We start from the raw sequence: 14,174 nt of genomic DNA on the forward strand, positions 1-14,174 counted from the left end.
TTACACCTTTATTCTCTCACAGGCTAATACACAAACAACAAATATTTTTGTTAAATACTTGATAGAAAAAGCCCTTACAGGTCTACAAATTCAGTCTTAGTACAAGACTACATTACCAGTCCAGTTGTTTAGATACAAGTGATCTGACATTCGCCTTTAGTGAGCTATAAAGCAATATATAAAAGGAAGATTTTTACAGCATTGATCAGCAGTGATGTGTGAGCTATCAAGAAGAAATTATCCCTTAGACATTTTATATTTGTTCTGATTCTTCCTCCTTATTCCTTTCTTCCAATTTGTTCTTTGAGAGAGACACGACTAATTCTCTGATTTTCCAAATGAGGTTTTGTTTGGCTCAGATTAATATTAAAGAAGATCACATACACGGTCGAAAAATATTGTTATTTTTCTTTAATGGGGAAAATTGGACTCCCGCGTGTCAGATCTGTGGATTTCCGAAAGGCAATGGAAATGGTACTGACATCACTTTGCACTTTAACAATCGGATTTGGTCAGGGTACAAGTTGTTTGTTTAACCCGACAGCTCGGTGCACCCCGTCGCACGCTTTGCACACTCATTAAAACGATTATTCACGACCTGTCGAGTGTTTTCGGGTTCATTCACAGGAAAGGCTTGGAGCGAGGGAGAGCAATTCAAGTCAACACTGTCCACTACCCCTATGCACGTGAGGACGAGTAGCTGCGTGCGTAAAAAGACGGAGGGAGGGGTGGGTGAGTACGCCTTAGCTATAAGTCCTGTTCATCCGATGCTCTGGAATCTCAGTCTGGACAGAATGCCAAGAACGCTTGGTCCTACAAGGACCACGTCGTTGCTACGTTAACTTCGAGGGCTTGGCACAAGACAGGAAAAAAAAAAAAAAAAAAAAAAAAAGGAAAATAAAATAAATAAACTCAAAACTCTCCCTCTGCTCCTCTTTTCAACCTTCTGCAAAACTTTTTAAGTCCCAGGACTCGCCCACCTTCGGTCTGCAGCCACCCGCCGGACTGAGAGCAGCTCCACCTCTCACAGCGCGGACGCTAAGGATAAGTAGTTTCAGGAAAGCTCGCCAGGGTGAGAAGATTAATTCCTTTTCCATCTCCCAAGGCCCTATCGTTCTAAAAATAAAAAATAATAAATAAATAAATAAATAAATAAATAAAAAATAAATAAATATTAAAAAAAAAAAAACATTGCTATATTCCTTGCACAGACTGGGGGTGGTTGGTTGGCCCAAAAGATGAAGAATAGGGCTGTTAACAGTATTTGGTAAATGTATTACAAACTGTTAACAAGGAAGAATTAATCCTCCAAACTTCAATAAAAGTCCTACAAAATGATCATTAAATAGCCCTCAATAAATTAGGTCACTTTTTTTCTCTCAATTTTAAAGTCATCTTTAAATATTTTGTAATGGTGATAAGAGAGGCACAGACATTAACGCATCTCAATATCCCACTGTTGCTCTGTGCTTATAAAAGGCACACTACGGGGTGTTTAGTTTTCCTATTTGTTCAAATGAATTCTGATATGTAACATTCCTGTGAGATATTAGTTCAAGAGATGTCTATCTTTGTAAGTTATAATCACACATAATGTTAAATAATACAAAATATGAGTGTGTGTGTGTGTATATATATGTATATATATACACACACATACTATATACTCAAGAACTCCAGATTGTCTCATTCAGCCTAAGTACCCCTGGCATAATTCAGAGTTAATAGATGTTTTAAAACACATGTATTATGTCTATATTCAAATGATTGCTACTTGATTTTTCGTAAACAGCATTAATAAACTCAATGGCCAGCTTATTGTTATGAGGGTAACTTTATCATGCCAATGGAAAAAGACAACAAAGCTCATTTAGCAGTTTCATTCTATTATATCTGACATCACAAAATCATCTATTTTTCTATTTTATTGAAGCACATCAATACAATGTATGAAGAAAAGAATGGAAGTTTTCAAGCAGCATGAGGTTTTAATCAGAAACAGATTCCTAATTGCTAAAAAGCAAGTATGAATAAGTAATTTCATAATCTCCTTGGGTTGCCATAATTCACTATCAGGTTTACTTAAAATGGATCTGTCAAGTGTGTTTCGCTTCCTATATAAGCTCTTTCATTAAAAGCAACCCACGATAATAATCAAGAGGCAGATGCTGAAATATGTAAGTAAATAACTGAAAGTCTCTGCATAAATAAACACAAATCAATGTAGTAATAGACAACACTATTGATGTAGGAATGATCGATTTTAGTTTTCTAACCTGCAAGCAGAGATTGCAATGTATAATTAAAAGTATATTTTTCAACTCCATTAATACTACTACTGGAAAAAAAATTCTTTCTGCCAGTTCTACCTGAATCTACTTTATTCCTTGTAGTGTATTTCTGATGGAATGGGAGGAGTACTCTGTTTTTTCTACAAAAGCTTTGCCAAACTTTAAAATGACATCATTAATTATATAAATTATAAAAGTATCAAATAATAAAATTACCACCTAATTCTTGCTCTGAATTTTTCAACCTTTATCCCAGCCTCTAATTATTCATTCAGCACATTTTAATAGGAAAAACACACAATAGTGCTTATTATTTTTAAAGATCTTTTTCAACTACTGTAGTACATTTTGGTTTAAATATTCTTCGGGCCTTTTGTTGAAACAAATAAGATGTCATTTCCTCAGTACACTATGGAAGCTCTCACACCTATACTTGCATATGGAAGCACCATGAAACAAGCAAGGAGAAAAAAAAAACTGCGTTGTTTCAATATTGTTTCATATAATGATTGCAAAACAAACTAGTATCTGACTTAAAGAAATAAATATAATTTGGATTTCTAGAAATTCACATCTAAAACAATGTTTTAGATTTTGCTAAAAGTTAAATTTTCTTTTTGAGAATATGTATCCCTGGAAGGCCGAATTGACTTAGATTAGCAAGCACCAGTATGTGATGAGTTTGAATATTTAGATTCTGGAGAGTAATGAAAATACAGTGTTCATATTTTTTCTTCATCAACAAAGATGCTTATTTACATTCATTCTTGAATCCAGGCTTCTCCAGCACAAGCCTTCAAAAGAATGTCTTCTTTATGAAATTCAGCTACTTTGAAAGGGATTTTTTTTCCTATGTGATATCACTGGCACACAAATATTGATTTTCATTGTCTTTATAATATTGTATCACAAAACACTCTCTCAGACTTCTCTCCCATCCAGGGCCAAGAATTCAAGGGCAACCGAATCCAAAAGGAAAATATCATCAGTTATTATTTAGGGCTAATTTAACAGATAATTTAACTTCAAACAACAATGATCAGGTCATTAAATTTCAGAGCAATGAGAAAATGAAAGAACTGAGAGACAACTCTCCATAACCCCATTACAGATTTTAGTCTTCGTGCTCAATCAACGGAATCAAAAACGTCTACGCAGGAAGATATGTTTTCACCTTAAACGCATTGATTCAAAGAATGAGACAATAGGAAGAGATGAGGAGGAATAAAGTTGAAGACGACGACTCCAGTTTCTGAGAGTGCCAGCGGAGTAGGCAAATTCAACCTAAGCCGAAAATGAACACCCAAATATGTTTGTTAATTAAATATTCCCTTTCATTCCAACACGAATCTCAAATCTGTAAATGTCCAACATGCTTTCCTCCTATGCGGCTTTTCTGCAAGATAGGGAAGATAGGACCGAAGATACGGAAAAAGATTACCTGTGCTAAGCAACAGACCACGAAAAAAAAACGTGTGGCATTTTATTTTCCCTCTCACCCTCACAAACATAATTTGTGAGTTATTTGTTATCATTTTAAATGCCTTTTCTGATCACAACACTTTCAGAATGTCTGCCTACCTCAGGGTATGATAGAGGAGCTGGTGAAGAAGGTGTTGAATCATAGAAACTGAGTCTTACTTGCAGGGGAGGGCGGGTGAGGGGGGAGTCGGAAGTGGACCACCTCTGTTCTGCGTAGCCCTTCCTTCCCATCACCTTTCCCAGACTGAAGATTACCGCCTGAGAATCTCCGCACTCGCGGGATACTCTGCCCACCGGAGTCCCGGCCTCCCTTTCGCCAACAACTGGCCGCCTTCAGTGCTCTTGGAATTCCCACCCCGAGGCTACCTCTTTCCCTGTGAGACCCCTCCACCTTGGACCACAGGCTTGGGCAGAGAGAAGCAAAATGGGATAAAAAGCGAAGGGGGAGTGGGGTAACAAGTGGAGAGGAGAAGAGATGTCCATTACAGAGCAAATAATTTTATCTACTAGCTGAGAAGTGCTGAGATCTGAAACCGCATCGGGTAAACAAAAGGCAACAACTTTGGGAGGCGAAAAAAGGTTGGGGGGAGGTGGTGGCACAGAGAAGATTAAGAAGAAAGGGAAAAGGTAGGGAAGCGCGCCAGCCAAGGTTCTGAAGTCACTATTCTTGGCATCAGCCAGTATCAGCTACCAAACGTACAGCTCTGCTTGTCCTGGGCAAGAGCGCCCTCACGTTGCTGCTCCCTGCGCAGCGCCCGGCTTCACGCTCTGCGGGGATCTCCGCCGCAACGTCCCGAGAGCTCCTCTCCTCCTCGGCCACCGCGCAGCCAGGGCGGCCCCAACTCAGCAGCTTAAGTTACTTCTCCACACCGGTTCAAAACCCGAGAAAACAACGCTGCCGCGTCCCTGCCACAACGACTTCAAGTCCCGCCATTATGCCACCTCTCCATCTTCACCCGGGAGTCCCTGAGGCGCCGGGAAGGCTAATTAATAGGACACCGCGACGAGAGTCCCAAATTCGCTTCGGGCCGAGCCAACCTGTGTCTGGCGCGTGCTCTCAGCCACTCTGGGACAGAGAGGCTCTCGAGCGTACTACCGAAGTCTCCTAAGTGTGCATTATGAATCAATTATTTGCCTGAGATTTCCAAAGCCAGGAACTGAGATATTCCCAGCAGGGACAAAGTCAAGCCCAGAACGGTGTTCATTTCCCTAGTCTTTCGAAGAGACAGAAGAGGAGACTCCCATACGCACCCAGTGCCTCGCCCGACCCGGAGCAGCCTGGCTAAATCCGACTGAGACCCTGGTGTGACCCAGGCCAAGGAGCTGGGGGCGGAGGGCCAGCTCTGGGGAAGGTTGGCGATGTTAGTGTACAAATAGAGAGAGAAGGGCGATCCAAAGAAGAAGAAGAACTTTAGAGAGAAGCAGGTTCTTGGCTCTGGAGAGAAGAGCTTTAACTGAAACAGGGATAGCTAATAACCCTGTGTTTGAGCGTTAAGAGCGTCCCGGAAGTTCCTGTAGCAACCATAAGACTCAGAAATCATATTTCCACGAAATGAATTAATTTACACTTTAGGACCTATTTCAGTCTCCCACTACCACTTCTCCGTATAATTTTTTCTCGTTTTCTCTCCATGTTCCTTTTGCCGTGTCTACATCCTTTTGAACTGGGGATTCACCGTGATTTCTGTCAACGTGGAAAAAAATGTGCATCCTTTCAGCTACGTCTGTTGGTAGTGAGCCTGCTAACATTTTCTAAGAAAAGATGAACACTTAAGGCCAGGACCCCAAAGTCAGGCGTTAAAACTCAGTCAAAAGCAGTCAGTTACACGTATTCCCTACCCCACCCCTTCCCCTCTGAAAAGCACTTTCACTTACGGATCTTTGCTGTAAGAGCGCTTCCAGTCCTGATATCCTTTTTCTCGGCATCCTTCGGACAACCTCAGGCAGAGCCTTAGGTGGTGGGGAAAAACAAAAACAAAACACAGTAGAAATCTGGAGGGAGACAAGAGGCACAAAACATAACAATACATCGTCTATTTGCCAGCCTGGAGCCCTCTTGGCCTACATACTAAGAATAAGGTCCCTAGAACTGACCGCTAGGGTGGGGAATGGGTGCCTTTGGGAGCCAAAATCTGAGGCTCATTATTTTAACTGCTGGTGATTGAGGGGAAAGGGCCCTGAAGGGAGGATAGAAAGGGGGAATGAATGGTATAGAAAAAAGAAATCCTTTACAAAAAAAAAAAAAGCACACAAAAGAAAATCTAGCATGAAGTACTAACTGGGAAAGATCTCTAGCACCTTTTAACTCTTACAGGTAGGTAGTTCTTAGGAAGAATGCAGATGTGTGTGCCCAAAAGAGAGAATCTAGATGACCTCTATTCTATCCGTATCTCCAGGATCTGGCCTTAAGTAGAAAAATAAAGAGGGGAAAATTTTAATTCAAGTTTCACCTACCCTGCTTGTTGGAATGGCTGTGCAGATTTTCATGCTGGAGAGTTCCATCTGTCTGGCAGAAGCTGAAGTGGTGTTGGGGGCAGGTTATCTGGTGAAGTAGGAATGTACAGGAACCCCGCCCTCTAGGCACAGTTACACAACCCCAGCAACCCATCTCAGCCAGTTCTAAAACCTCTAATGATCTTCACCTTCACCCTTTGTTAGTCTAATTCTCCAACAGGCTTTTAGTCTCAAACACAACCAGCCACTTTAGCTATTCATAAAATTAATTTCTCAAAAGCAAAATTTTCCCAATGCATGCAAATTCCTCAACAATGTTGTAGAAAATACACTTTTTTTAGAAACCACACTTCTATAGACTTCTAAATATATTGAATTTATCCACGTATTTGGGTGAAATATGCACCAACTTAAATATATATTAAAATCAATACACTATGAGACTAAATTTTTGCCTCTCTGCCTTTGATTTTATGCAAGTCACATAAACTACCTGAAGGCTTCCCACAAATACCATAAGGATATTTGTATTAAACCTTGTTAGTTCTAGACTTTATGTTCATTTGGTTCCCAGTTTTGTAACAGGCTGAAGAAACATACTTGAAATAATACTTTAACTCCTCTAGTTCAATTACATCACTTTCTCAGTGTTTTACATATTAATATTTTTTGTTAACTTTACAACAGACAAATTCAAGTAAAATACTTTAAACCTGGAAATAAACTTTAATTTGGGATTTCAAACTTTAAGTTGTGATGAGTTTCAGTTCCAAAATCTCACAAAGGACAACCTTCGTCTTATTAAAAACAATGATAAATATGAAAGAAAATAATCCTCAAAAGTTTTGAAGTGTATTTCTGACATAAACTAATTTTAACGGTCAAAGTTGGAGACAACAAATAACACAAGATTACAACCCGTTCGATGCAAAACTGTATTATATGCCACACCAGACTGTCATGTGTTTTTTGAGAAGATAAGTTGAGGGATGATAGGATAGGTCAAGGGAAATGAGATGTTCATACTAGGCTTCAGGAAGCCTTTACAAAGTTCTCTCTCCATATATCCACCTTCATGTCTAGTATACCTAACAAACTTCTAATCATATCCATTATATATAATTTGGACATGGGTCCAAGCAGAACTTCCACTCCAGTACTTTGTTTCTATGAATTAAAAGAAATCAGTTTTACTCTTGACTTCAAAGTATGATGTTCGTCATTAAAATTCTATTTATCTGTCACCCAAATAAACACTTATAAACACAAATAAGTATACTTATTTAATGTGGCCAAAAAAAAATACTCATGCAGGAAAACTTTCTTCTATATCTATATCCCTTTACCTTAGCACAAGAGTTCAAATTTCTTTTTAACGTTTGGTAAGCAAAATTCTATATTTCCCCTGTGTTAATACATTCTTAATCCACAAATAAAATCCATGGCAAAAGCAAACAATAAATCATCACCTTTTTTTCCAGCTTGGACACATGCTCTCTTTGAGATATTTTGATTCAAAATGTGTAATGGGGATTTCCTTTGCCTAAAACCATTCACTTGGACTTTATTACTATTTTTAATATCAGCCATAAATTTGGCTTTTAACACAATAATTTTTTGTGAAATGTTTTTATGCTTCATTCTGAATAACTTAAATTTCAAGAAAACTTGGACCTCTGGTGAAACTGTTTTTATACTAAGAAAATAAAATCATGTCTAATTGCTTAAAGGAGATAATTAAACTAGCTGTCTTGGTCTATTTTTGTCCATTCCCCATTTGTGTATATTTGGTTCCAGCTCTTTTAATTTTCCTGGCCCTTATACATCTTTCTTAGGCCTCTCTCTATCACTCGCCTTATCTCTCTCTCTCTCATGTATTCTTTTTGGTGGTAATTATTTTTTCACCATAAAGATCCTCTTTCCCTCTCTCCACTCCACAATCCACCCTCTTCTATTTTTCCAATATTAAGTATTCAGCATTTCAATTTCAAATCTATTCCAGTAAGCTTGCTTCTCCCTTAGGATTTTTTTTCCTCCCCCTGAGCAACTCTCTAAGTGTTTGCTGATAACATCTTAGGGCCAGATTATTTTTCACTGGGCCCATTGTAAGAAGTAACCAGCTTATTCCAATACTGCAGAACACATTTCAGACTATACAATTGTAACAAATGAACAACTTGTCTTCCACAGATTCACCACAGGATCCAATTAGTTACTAAACCTTTTACTAGGGTTTTCTAATTATATTCTGCAATTATAGCGATTGGGCTGCCTGAAACAACTCAAAAAATGTTTTCATTTTGTCTCACATATATACACATATACAGTATATGCATACATATGCATATGGAAAGTTAAAACAAAATTATGATTGTAAGCAAAAGGAACAAATCTCTAGATTGAATTACACAGACATTTAAAAGGGAATCAAATAAATACCTCTACACTGTAAAAATTAAAAAAAGGAAAGAGGCATTTTACTTCTGAATATCTAGAATTCTAAATTGGTATAATTTTAAAATAAAATATAAACATTGATCTGCAAATCATTACAACAGGTGATCACTTCAGCAAAATCTATATTGCAACTTCAGCACATCTTTATTAGAACTCTTTCATTGTGGGTAAACAGCCACAAAAATAAATGCTGACTTAGAAAGTATAAATACAAATATTTAAACAAAAATTTTGCAGCATTCATAGCGCAAATTGTACCTGAACTGAAGGGCTCTGTGTGTCTATATATATTACATATGTGTGCATTATATTCACTTCTATCTAACCATATACATATATTTATTTATAATTTGCCAAGCTCTATTAACAATATACCTGAAACAAAATATATAAAAGGCATTCTATTAACGGATTTGGAAATAAACAGAGGGTAAAAAGCTATGCACAGAAAATTAAATTATATCTCTTTTTGTTGTATATCCACAGAAACTTACAGGTATCAGCTGAAAAGCCTATACTTTGTTTAAAGCTAGGGTTTATTAAATAGGCTGCTCCTTGTAAAATTTGTTCACAAAGGGAAAAATACTATTTTCATTTTTAGAGTCAGTTCAAATTAAAGGAGCAGTTTAAATTTTAGTTTGGCTGAAAAAGCCTTTGAGTTCCCTATGACTTGATTGGTCTTTAAAAAATTAGCTCTACTTAATAAAAGAGACAAAAGTATCAAGATATATATGAATTTAGCCTATTTTTTATTTCTGTGTGTTCATAGTAAACATTTTTGTAAGTGACAAACACGGGCATATGACCACAGTATCACAATCAAGAAATTTTAAGACAACATTAACAATCACTCAAATTTATGCGGCATTTGCGCAACACAGGTTACATATTTGCAAGGTTTACCTATAAGTACAATAGGTATTAACATTTCACTACATTTAGAAAAAATAAAAGTGACCTGTTAGTGACCACATACATCAAAATATACACAACACAAACTGAAGGCAATCGTTAATTTTGTCCCCTTCTGATTCAATTGAATGGGCAGTGTTGCCAACTGAAACAACTTTCTTTTTTGTTTGTTTTAATACTTAGTATACCAAGTGCATTTTCTAGAACCCAATCTTTGGTCTAAAAGTAAACAAAAGAAAAAAAAAAAACAGTTCTTTAAAGAAAAGGACAAAACAATAAATGGCCAAAATAATTTCTTGGGCACCTTTACTACGAATGCTTTTTAAATACAAATTACAGTTTAACATTTTAAAACTCTCCCCATAATTTAGGTTGTTCTCAAGGTCTGCGTCCACCATATAGTTCCATGATAACTTATAATACTGCACACATGGAAATCTGGCGGCTCTTAGAGATAGACTTGTCAGGTTTGAATGAAATGGCAAAGCAGTCACTATTTAGATACACATTCTACTATAATTTTGACTTCCAAACCTTATATTCTACAATGTATTCTCCCCACATTGCACCTCGCTGACACTCCACACCTTGTTAGAATAATAAACAACCCTAGAGACTGAACAAACGTACAGAAATGGGAGGGGGGGCTTAATAAAAAATACCTGGACTTATTTTTTTAATTATCATTTACAATGCAAATGTGTGTAAAACGTTCACTTACAGTCTGGTCCCAGGGATGTTAATGTATTAAAGGGTTGGAAGAAGACCCCTGATTTTGATGTGTGAAATAATCAGACAGTCCCCCGGACAGTCCCGTCGTAAAACTTGGCAAAGAGGGTCTTAAAGACTCACAGGGCAGGGTCGAGGGGGCCTGCGGAGACGTGGAGGAGGACGCGGCCCTGGCGCTCATGGACGTGCTGCTCTGCGAAGTCATTGACGGGTGCGGGACGTGGGGGAAAAAGTAACTGGTCTGGCCCGCAAGCAGGTTGACGGAGCAGGGGTTGAGGGAGTAGGTCCCGGAGCAGGGCACCGACAGGCCGCAGGGCACCGAGGCGGCGAGTGCGGCGGCCGTGAGGTGGTGCGTGGCGTACGGGATCTCCCCGTTGACCAGCCGGTCCACGCTCAGGCCGTTGGCCGTGGAGAAGGAGTGGTTGTTGCCCAGCGAGTTCTGAGTCAACACGGAGCTGTAGGGCATGGGGTGGCTGGGGTAGGCCGACGTGGTGCCGTTGTAACTCAAAGTGCTGCTGGCGCGGGGGTGGTGCAGGGACAGGAAGGGCGACATGGGCCAGTAGAGGGAGCCGGCGCGGTCCATGAAGGTGAGGCCGGTGGAGGTGAGGCGCGCCCCGCGCTTGAAGGCCAGCTTGGCCCGCGAGGTGGTGGAGCGGCGCCGCAGCTTGCCCGTGGTGCCACCGATGAACACGTCGTCGCTCGACGGGTCCAGCATCCAGTAGTTGCCCTTGCCCGGGTCGTCGTAGTGGCGCGGCACCTTCACGAAGCACTTGTTGAGGGACAGATTGTGGCGGATGGAGTTCTGCCAGCCCTGTTTGTTCTCGCGGTAGTAGGGGAAGTTCTTCATGATGAACTCGTAGATGCCATTGAGCGTGAGCCGCTTCTCGGGGCTCTGCCGGATGGCCATCATGATGAGAGCGTTGTAGCTGAACGGCGGCTTCTCGTACTTGCCGTTCTTCTTCTCGCCCTCCTTGCCCCCCTCCCCGTCCTTGCCGCCCTCGCCCGCCCCCTTCTTCTCCTCCCCCCCAGCGCCGGCGCCCTTCTCCTTCTCGTCCGGCCCGACGGGCGCCAGCTCCCCGGGCCCGCCGCCTGGCTCGCCCTTGCCGCCCAGCCCGTCCGCTTTGGCCCCGTCCAGGGCGGCGGCCGGTGGTGGCGGTGGCGGCGGCGGGAGCAGCAGCTGCTGGGGGCCCTTGTCGTCGTCGGCGGCCGGGGCGCCCCGCGTCTGGGGGGGCTGCGGTGCCGGGGGCGGCGGCGGCGGCGGCTGCTGCTGCTGCGGCGGCGGCGGCGGTTGCGGGGCGGGCGGCGGCGGGTGGTGGTGATGGTGGTGGTGGTGGTGGTGGTGCTGGGGGTGGTGGCTGTTGTGGTGGCCGTGGCTTGCGTGGTGGTTGTCGTTCTGGACCGCCTCGGGCACCAGGCTGTTGATGCTGAACGAGGACTTGGGGATCATTTTCACCTCTTTCCTATCTCCCATGTCCAGCATCACCCAGTCGTCGGGGGGAAACGGCGGCGGCGGCGCGGGAGCGGGACAGCGGCGCGGCGGGCGGCGGCGACCGGTGGGTGCCGAACGGGGCGCGGGGGGCGCGGGCGGCAGCGGCGGCACTGAGCGCTCCGGCAGCAGCGCAGTTGGACCGCAGGCTCGGGCGCTGGCAAGTCATGTAGCAAAAGCAGCAACCACCCCTCAGGAATTAGAAAAAAAAAAAAAAAAAAAGGAAAAGAAAAAAAGAAAGAAAGAAAAAAGAAACAACCACCGCCCCGGGGGTGAAGCTCCCTCGCTCCCAACTGTACTTCTTGGTCTCCCCCCCCACCCCCCGCTCCCCCCCCCGCTGCTTCCTCCTCCTCCTCCTCCTCTCGCAGCAGCAGTCACAGCAGCAGCAGCAGCAGCCCAAAGGGGGGGAGAGCCGGGCGGCGGGCGGGCGCGTCCCGGAGCGGCCGCGGCGAGGCTGGGGAGACAGCGATCGAGGCGGCTATAGCCACAATTAATTTTCCGAGCTACAGGCGCACACTAGGGCTGTAAAAAAATTTTTGGTTTAACCTTTCCTACCGCTGGGCCAATCAGAGCCGGCGGCGTGCGGGAGCGTCTCTCTCGCCGTCGACCAATCGGAGGGGCCGGGCCCACCCACCCCCGCCCCGCCCTCCGGCTGCCGCCCCCTCGGGCGCTCGCCTCCCCCTCTCCGCGGGCCTCGGACCCCGCGGCCGCGCGGAGCCGCGTAGGGATACGCCGGCGGGAGCACGCGGTGCCGCAGCCCTTCCCTGCGCCCCCGCCACCCCCTCCACCCAGCCGGCTCCGCTCCACCGAAATTCCTCTCCTAGGGCCAATAGCTCACATTTCCGGCTTCCTCCTCATTGTACTGGGTCATTTTCGTTTGAGCGTCAATATTTGTCCTTAGTGATTAAAGTTTGTATCCAATTTTATTTTTGAAAGCGGGGGCGGTGGTGGTGGTGGTAGGGGGAAGAGTGGGAGTGCAGGGAGAGGATGCGAGAGGGCAGGAAATGGAGGAGGTAGAGGCGAGGCACTACTTTTCCTAGTCGGCCCTGCAGGCCCATGTCTGGCATTTCTGAGCCAGTAGGAAAATTGTGCCCTTTGTAGGTAATAGTCTAGCGCAGCTTTGGATAAGGGGGGAGAGAAGGCCCACCGCTGGCGTGTGTGCGGGGGGTGTCCTTTACTTCGGGGAGAAGGGTGTGGGAGAGCTTTGGGAGCGATGAGATGAGGAGGAGGAAGTGGGCAGAGGAGCGCGGGGCCAAACAGGGGTTACTTACTCGATTCCCGAGGCCTGGGCGGCGGCGAGCTCCGGGCTCCGGCGCCGCGGGGAAGCCGGGCCTGGGGCTCCGGGTGCAGCTGCGGCGGGCCGGGGCCGCTCAGTAGTGGGCGCCTCTGATGGCCTTCCGAAATGAGAGGTGCCCAGAGAGAAAACAGTACCAAACAATCTCGAAATAAATCAGGTAACACATGCTATATACGTGTGTCTCTTCCTTTTCCTTCTCTCCTGCTCCAGACCGTCGCTCACGCTTGGGGTGACTCGATGTCGTTTTCTCCTCGCCGCTCCAGCCTCAGCTTCTAATCCGAATTGGAAGCGGGTAGCTGCGAGCGATCACCCTGGAAATATTTTCGTTTTGCTTGTTGACATTGGAGGGAAAATAAGGGTGGGCGTCTATTTCTTTCCGGTTTTTTTTTTTTTTTTTTTTTTTTAAGCCTTCCTATTTTCACTCCCTCTTTTTTTCTTTCCGTTTCTCAAATGCTTTTATTTTGTGCGGGCCTCGTTCCTGAAATAACAGTATACTGAAGCCATCTCTTGCCCACCCTGAGTGCTGTTGGAAAGCACCGGGGAGCCTTGGGAACGTGGATCCCACAGTCCCAGCTTCTTGGGCTTTAGAACTGGGAAGGTTCGGTTGAACGTTGAAGTGAATGGGGAAATTGCGAATCGGGGGCTTTAAAAGGATCCCGTGGCCAGGGGCAGGGCTAAGGCCCAGCATTTCCCAGGGATTGGAATTTAGTGGGGAGCACATTGATCAAAGGCTGTTTCATCCCACATGGGCACGAAACATACCACATTTTACGGAGGATGTAGCCCCAGAGGGAGGTGGAGGAGAAGCATAAATGAAAAGCACCTTTTCCTTCCTCTAGAAGGTAAATAATTATAAAATGTAAGCATTTCTTCATTTTGATAAACTCTCATTAAGATATCGGGCAGATTTGTATTTAAGAAAACGAAGGAAGGAAAATTGGCGCTTATGCTTGATGCTAAAGTTAAATTGTAACATAAAGAATGCGACTGATGAATACTCAGGATAATAGAGGGTTATTCCATCTTCCCCACCCCCAGTCTTAAGAAAGAGAGAGAGAGAGAGAGA

The 14,174-nt window shown here is 43.7% G+C and overlaps 1 protein-coding gene across 4 annotated transcripts; it reads right to left on the reverse strand.

Moving 5' to 3' along the window:
• Positions 1-396: 396 nt before the first annotated feature.
• On the reverse strand, positions 397-13,963 carry FOXG1 (forkhead box G1). 4 transcript variants are annotated; one of them, XM_031668222.1, is made up of 4 exons: positions 6,228-13,963; positions 5,649-5,723; positions 981-1,116; positions 397-851 (listed from the first exon to the last, which is right to left on the reverse strand). In XM_031668222.1, exon 1 carries the CDS (start codon positions 11,803-11,805, stop codon positions 10,336-10,338), a length of 1,470 nt encoding a protein of 489 aa, XP_031524082.1. In that variant the 5' UTR covers positions 11,806-13,963; the 3' UTR covers positions 397-851; positions 981-1,116; positions 5,649-5,723; positions 6,228-10,335. The 4 variants fall into 4 exon arrangements, with proteins under 4 accessions (XP_031524082.1, XP_031524080.1, XP_031524081.1 ...); XM_031668220.1 differs by having other exon boundaries at positions 5,649-5,765; XM_031668221.1 differs by having other exon boundaries at positions 397-1,116.
• Positions 13,964-14,174: the final 211 nt, after the last annotated feature.

This window comes from Papio anubis, chromosome 7 (genome assembly GCF_008728515.1).
Source record: "Papio anubis isolate 15944 chromosome 7, Panubis1.0, whole genome shotgun sequence".
NCBI lineage: Eukaryota > Metazoa > Chordata > Mammalia > Primates > Cercopithecidae > Papio > Papio anubis.

Excerpts from the sequence above, each read along its gene's own strand:
- FOXG1 (XM_031668222.1), bottom strand. The coding sequence starts at position 11,805 with ATGCTGGACATGGGAGATAGGAAAGAGGTGAAAATGATCCCCAAGTCC.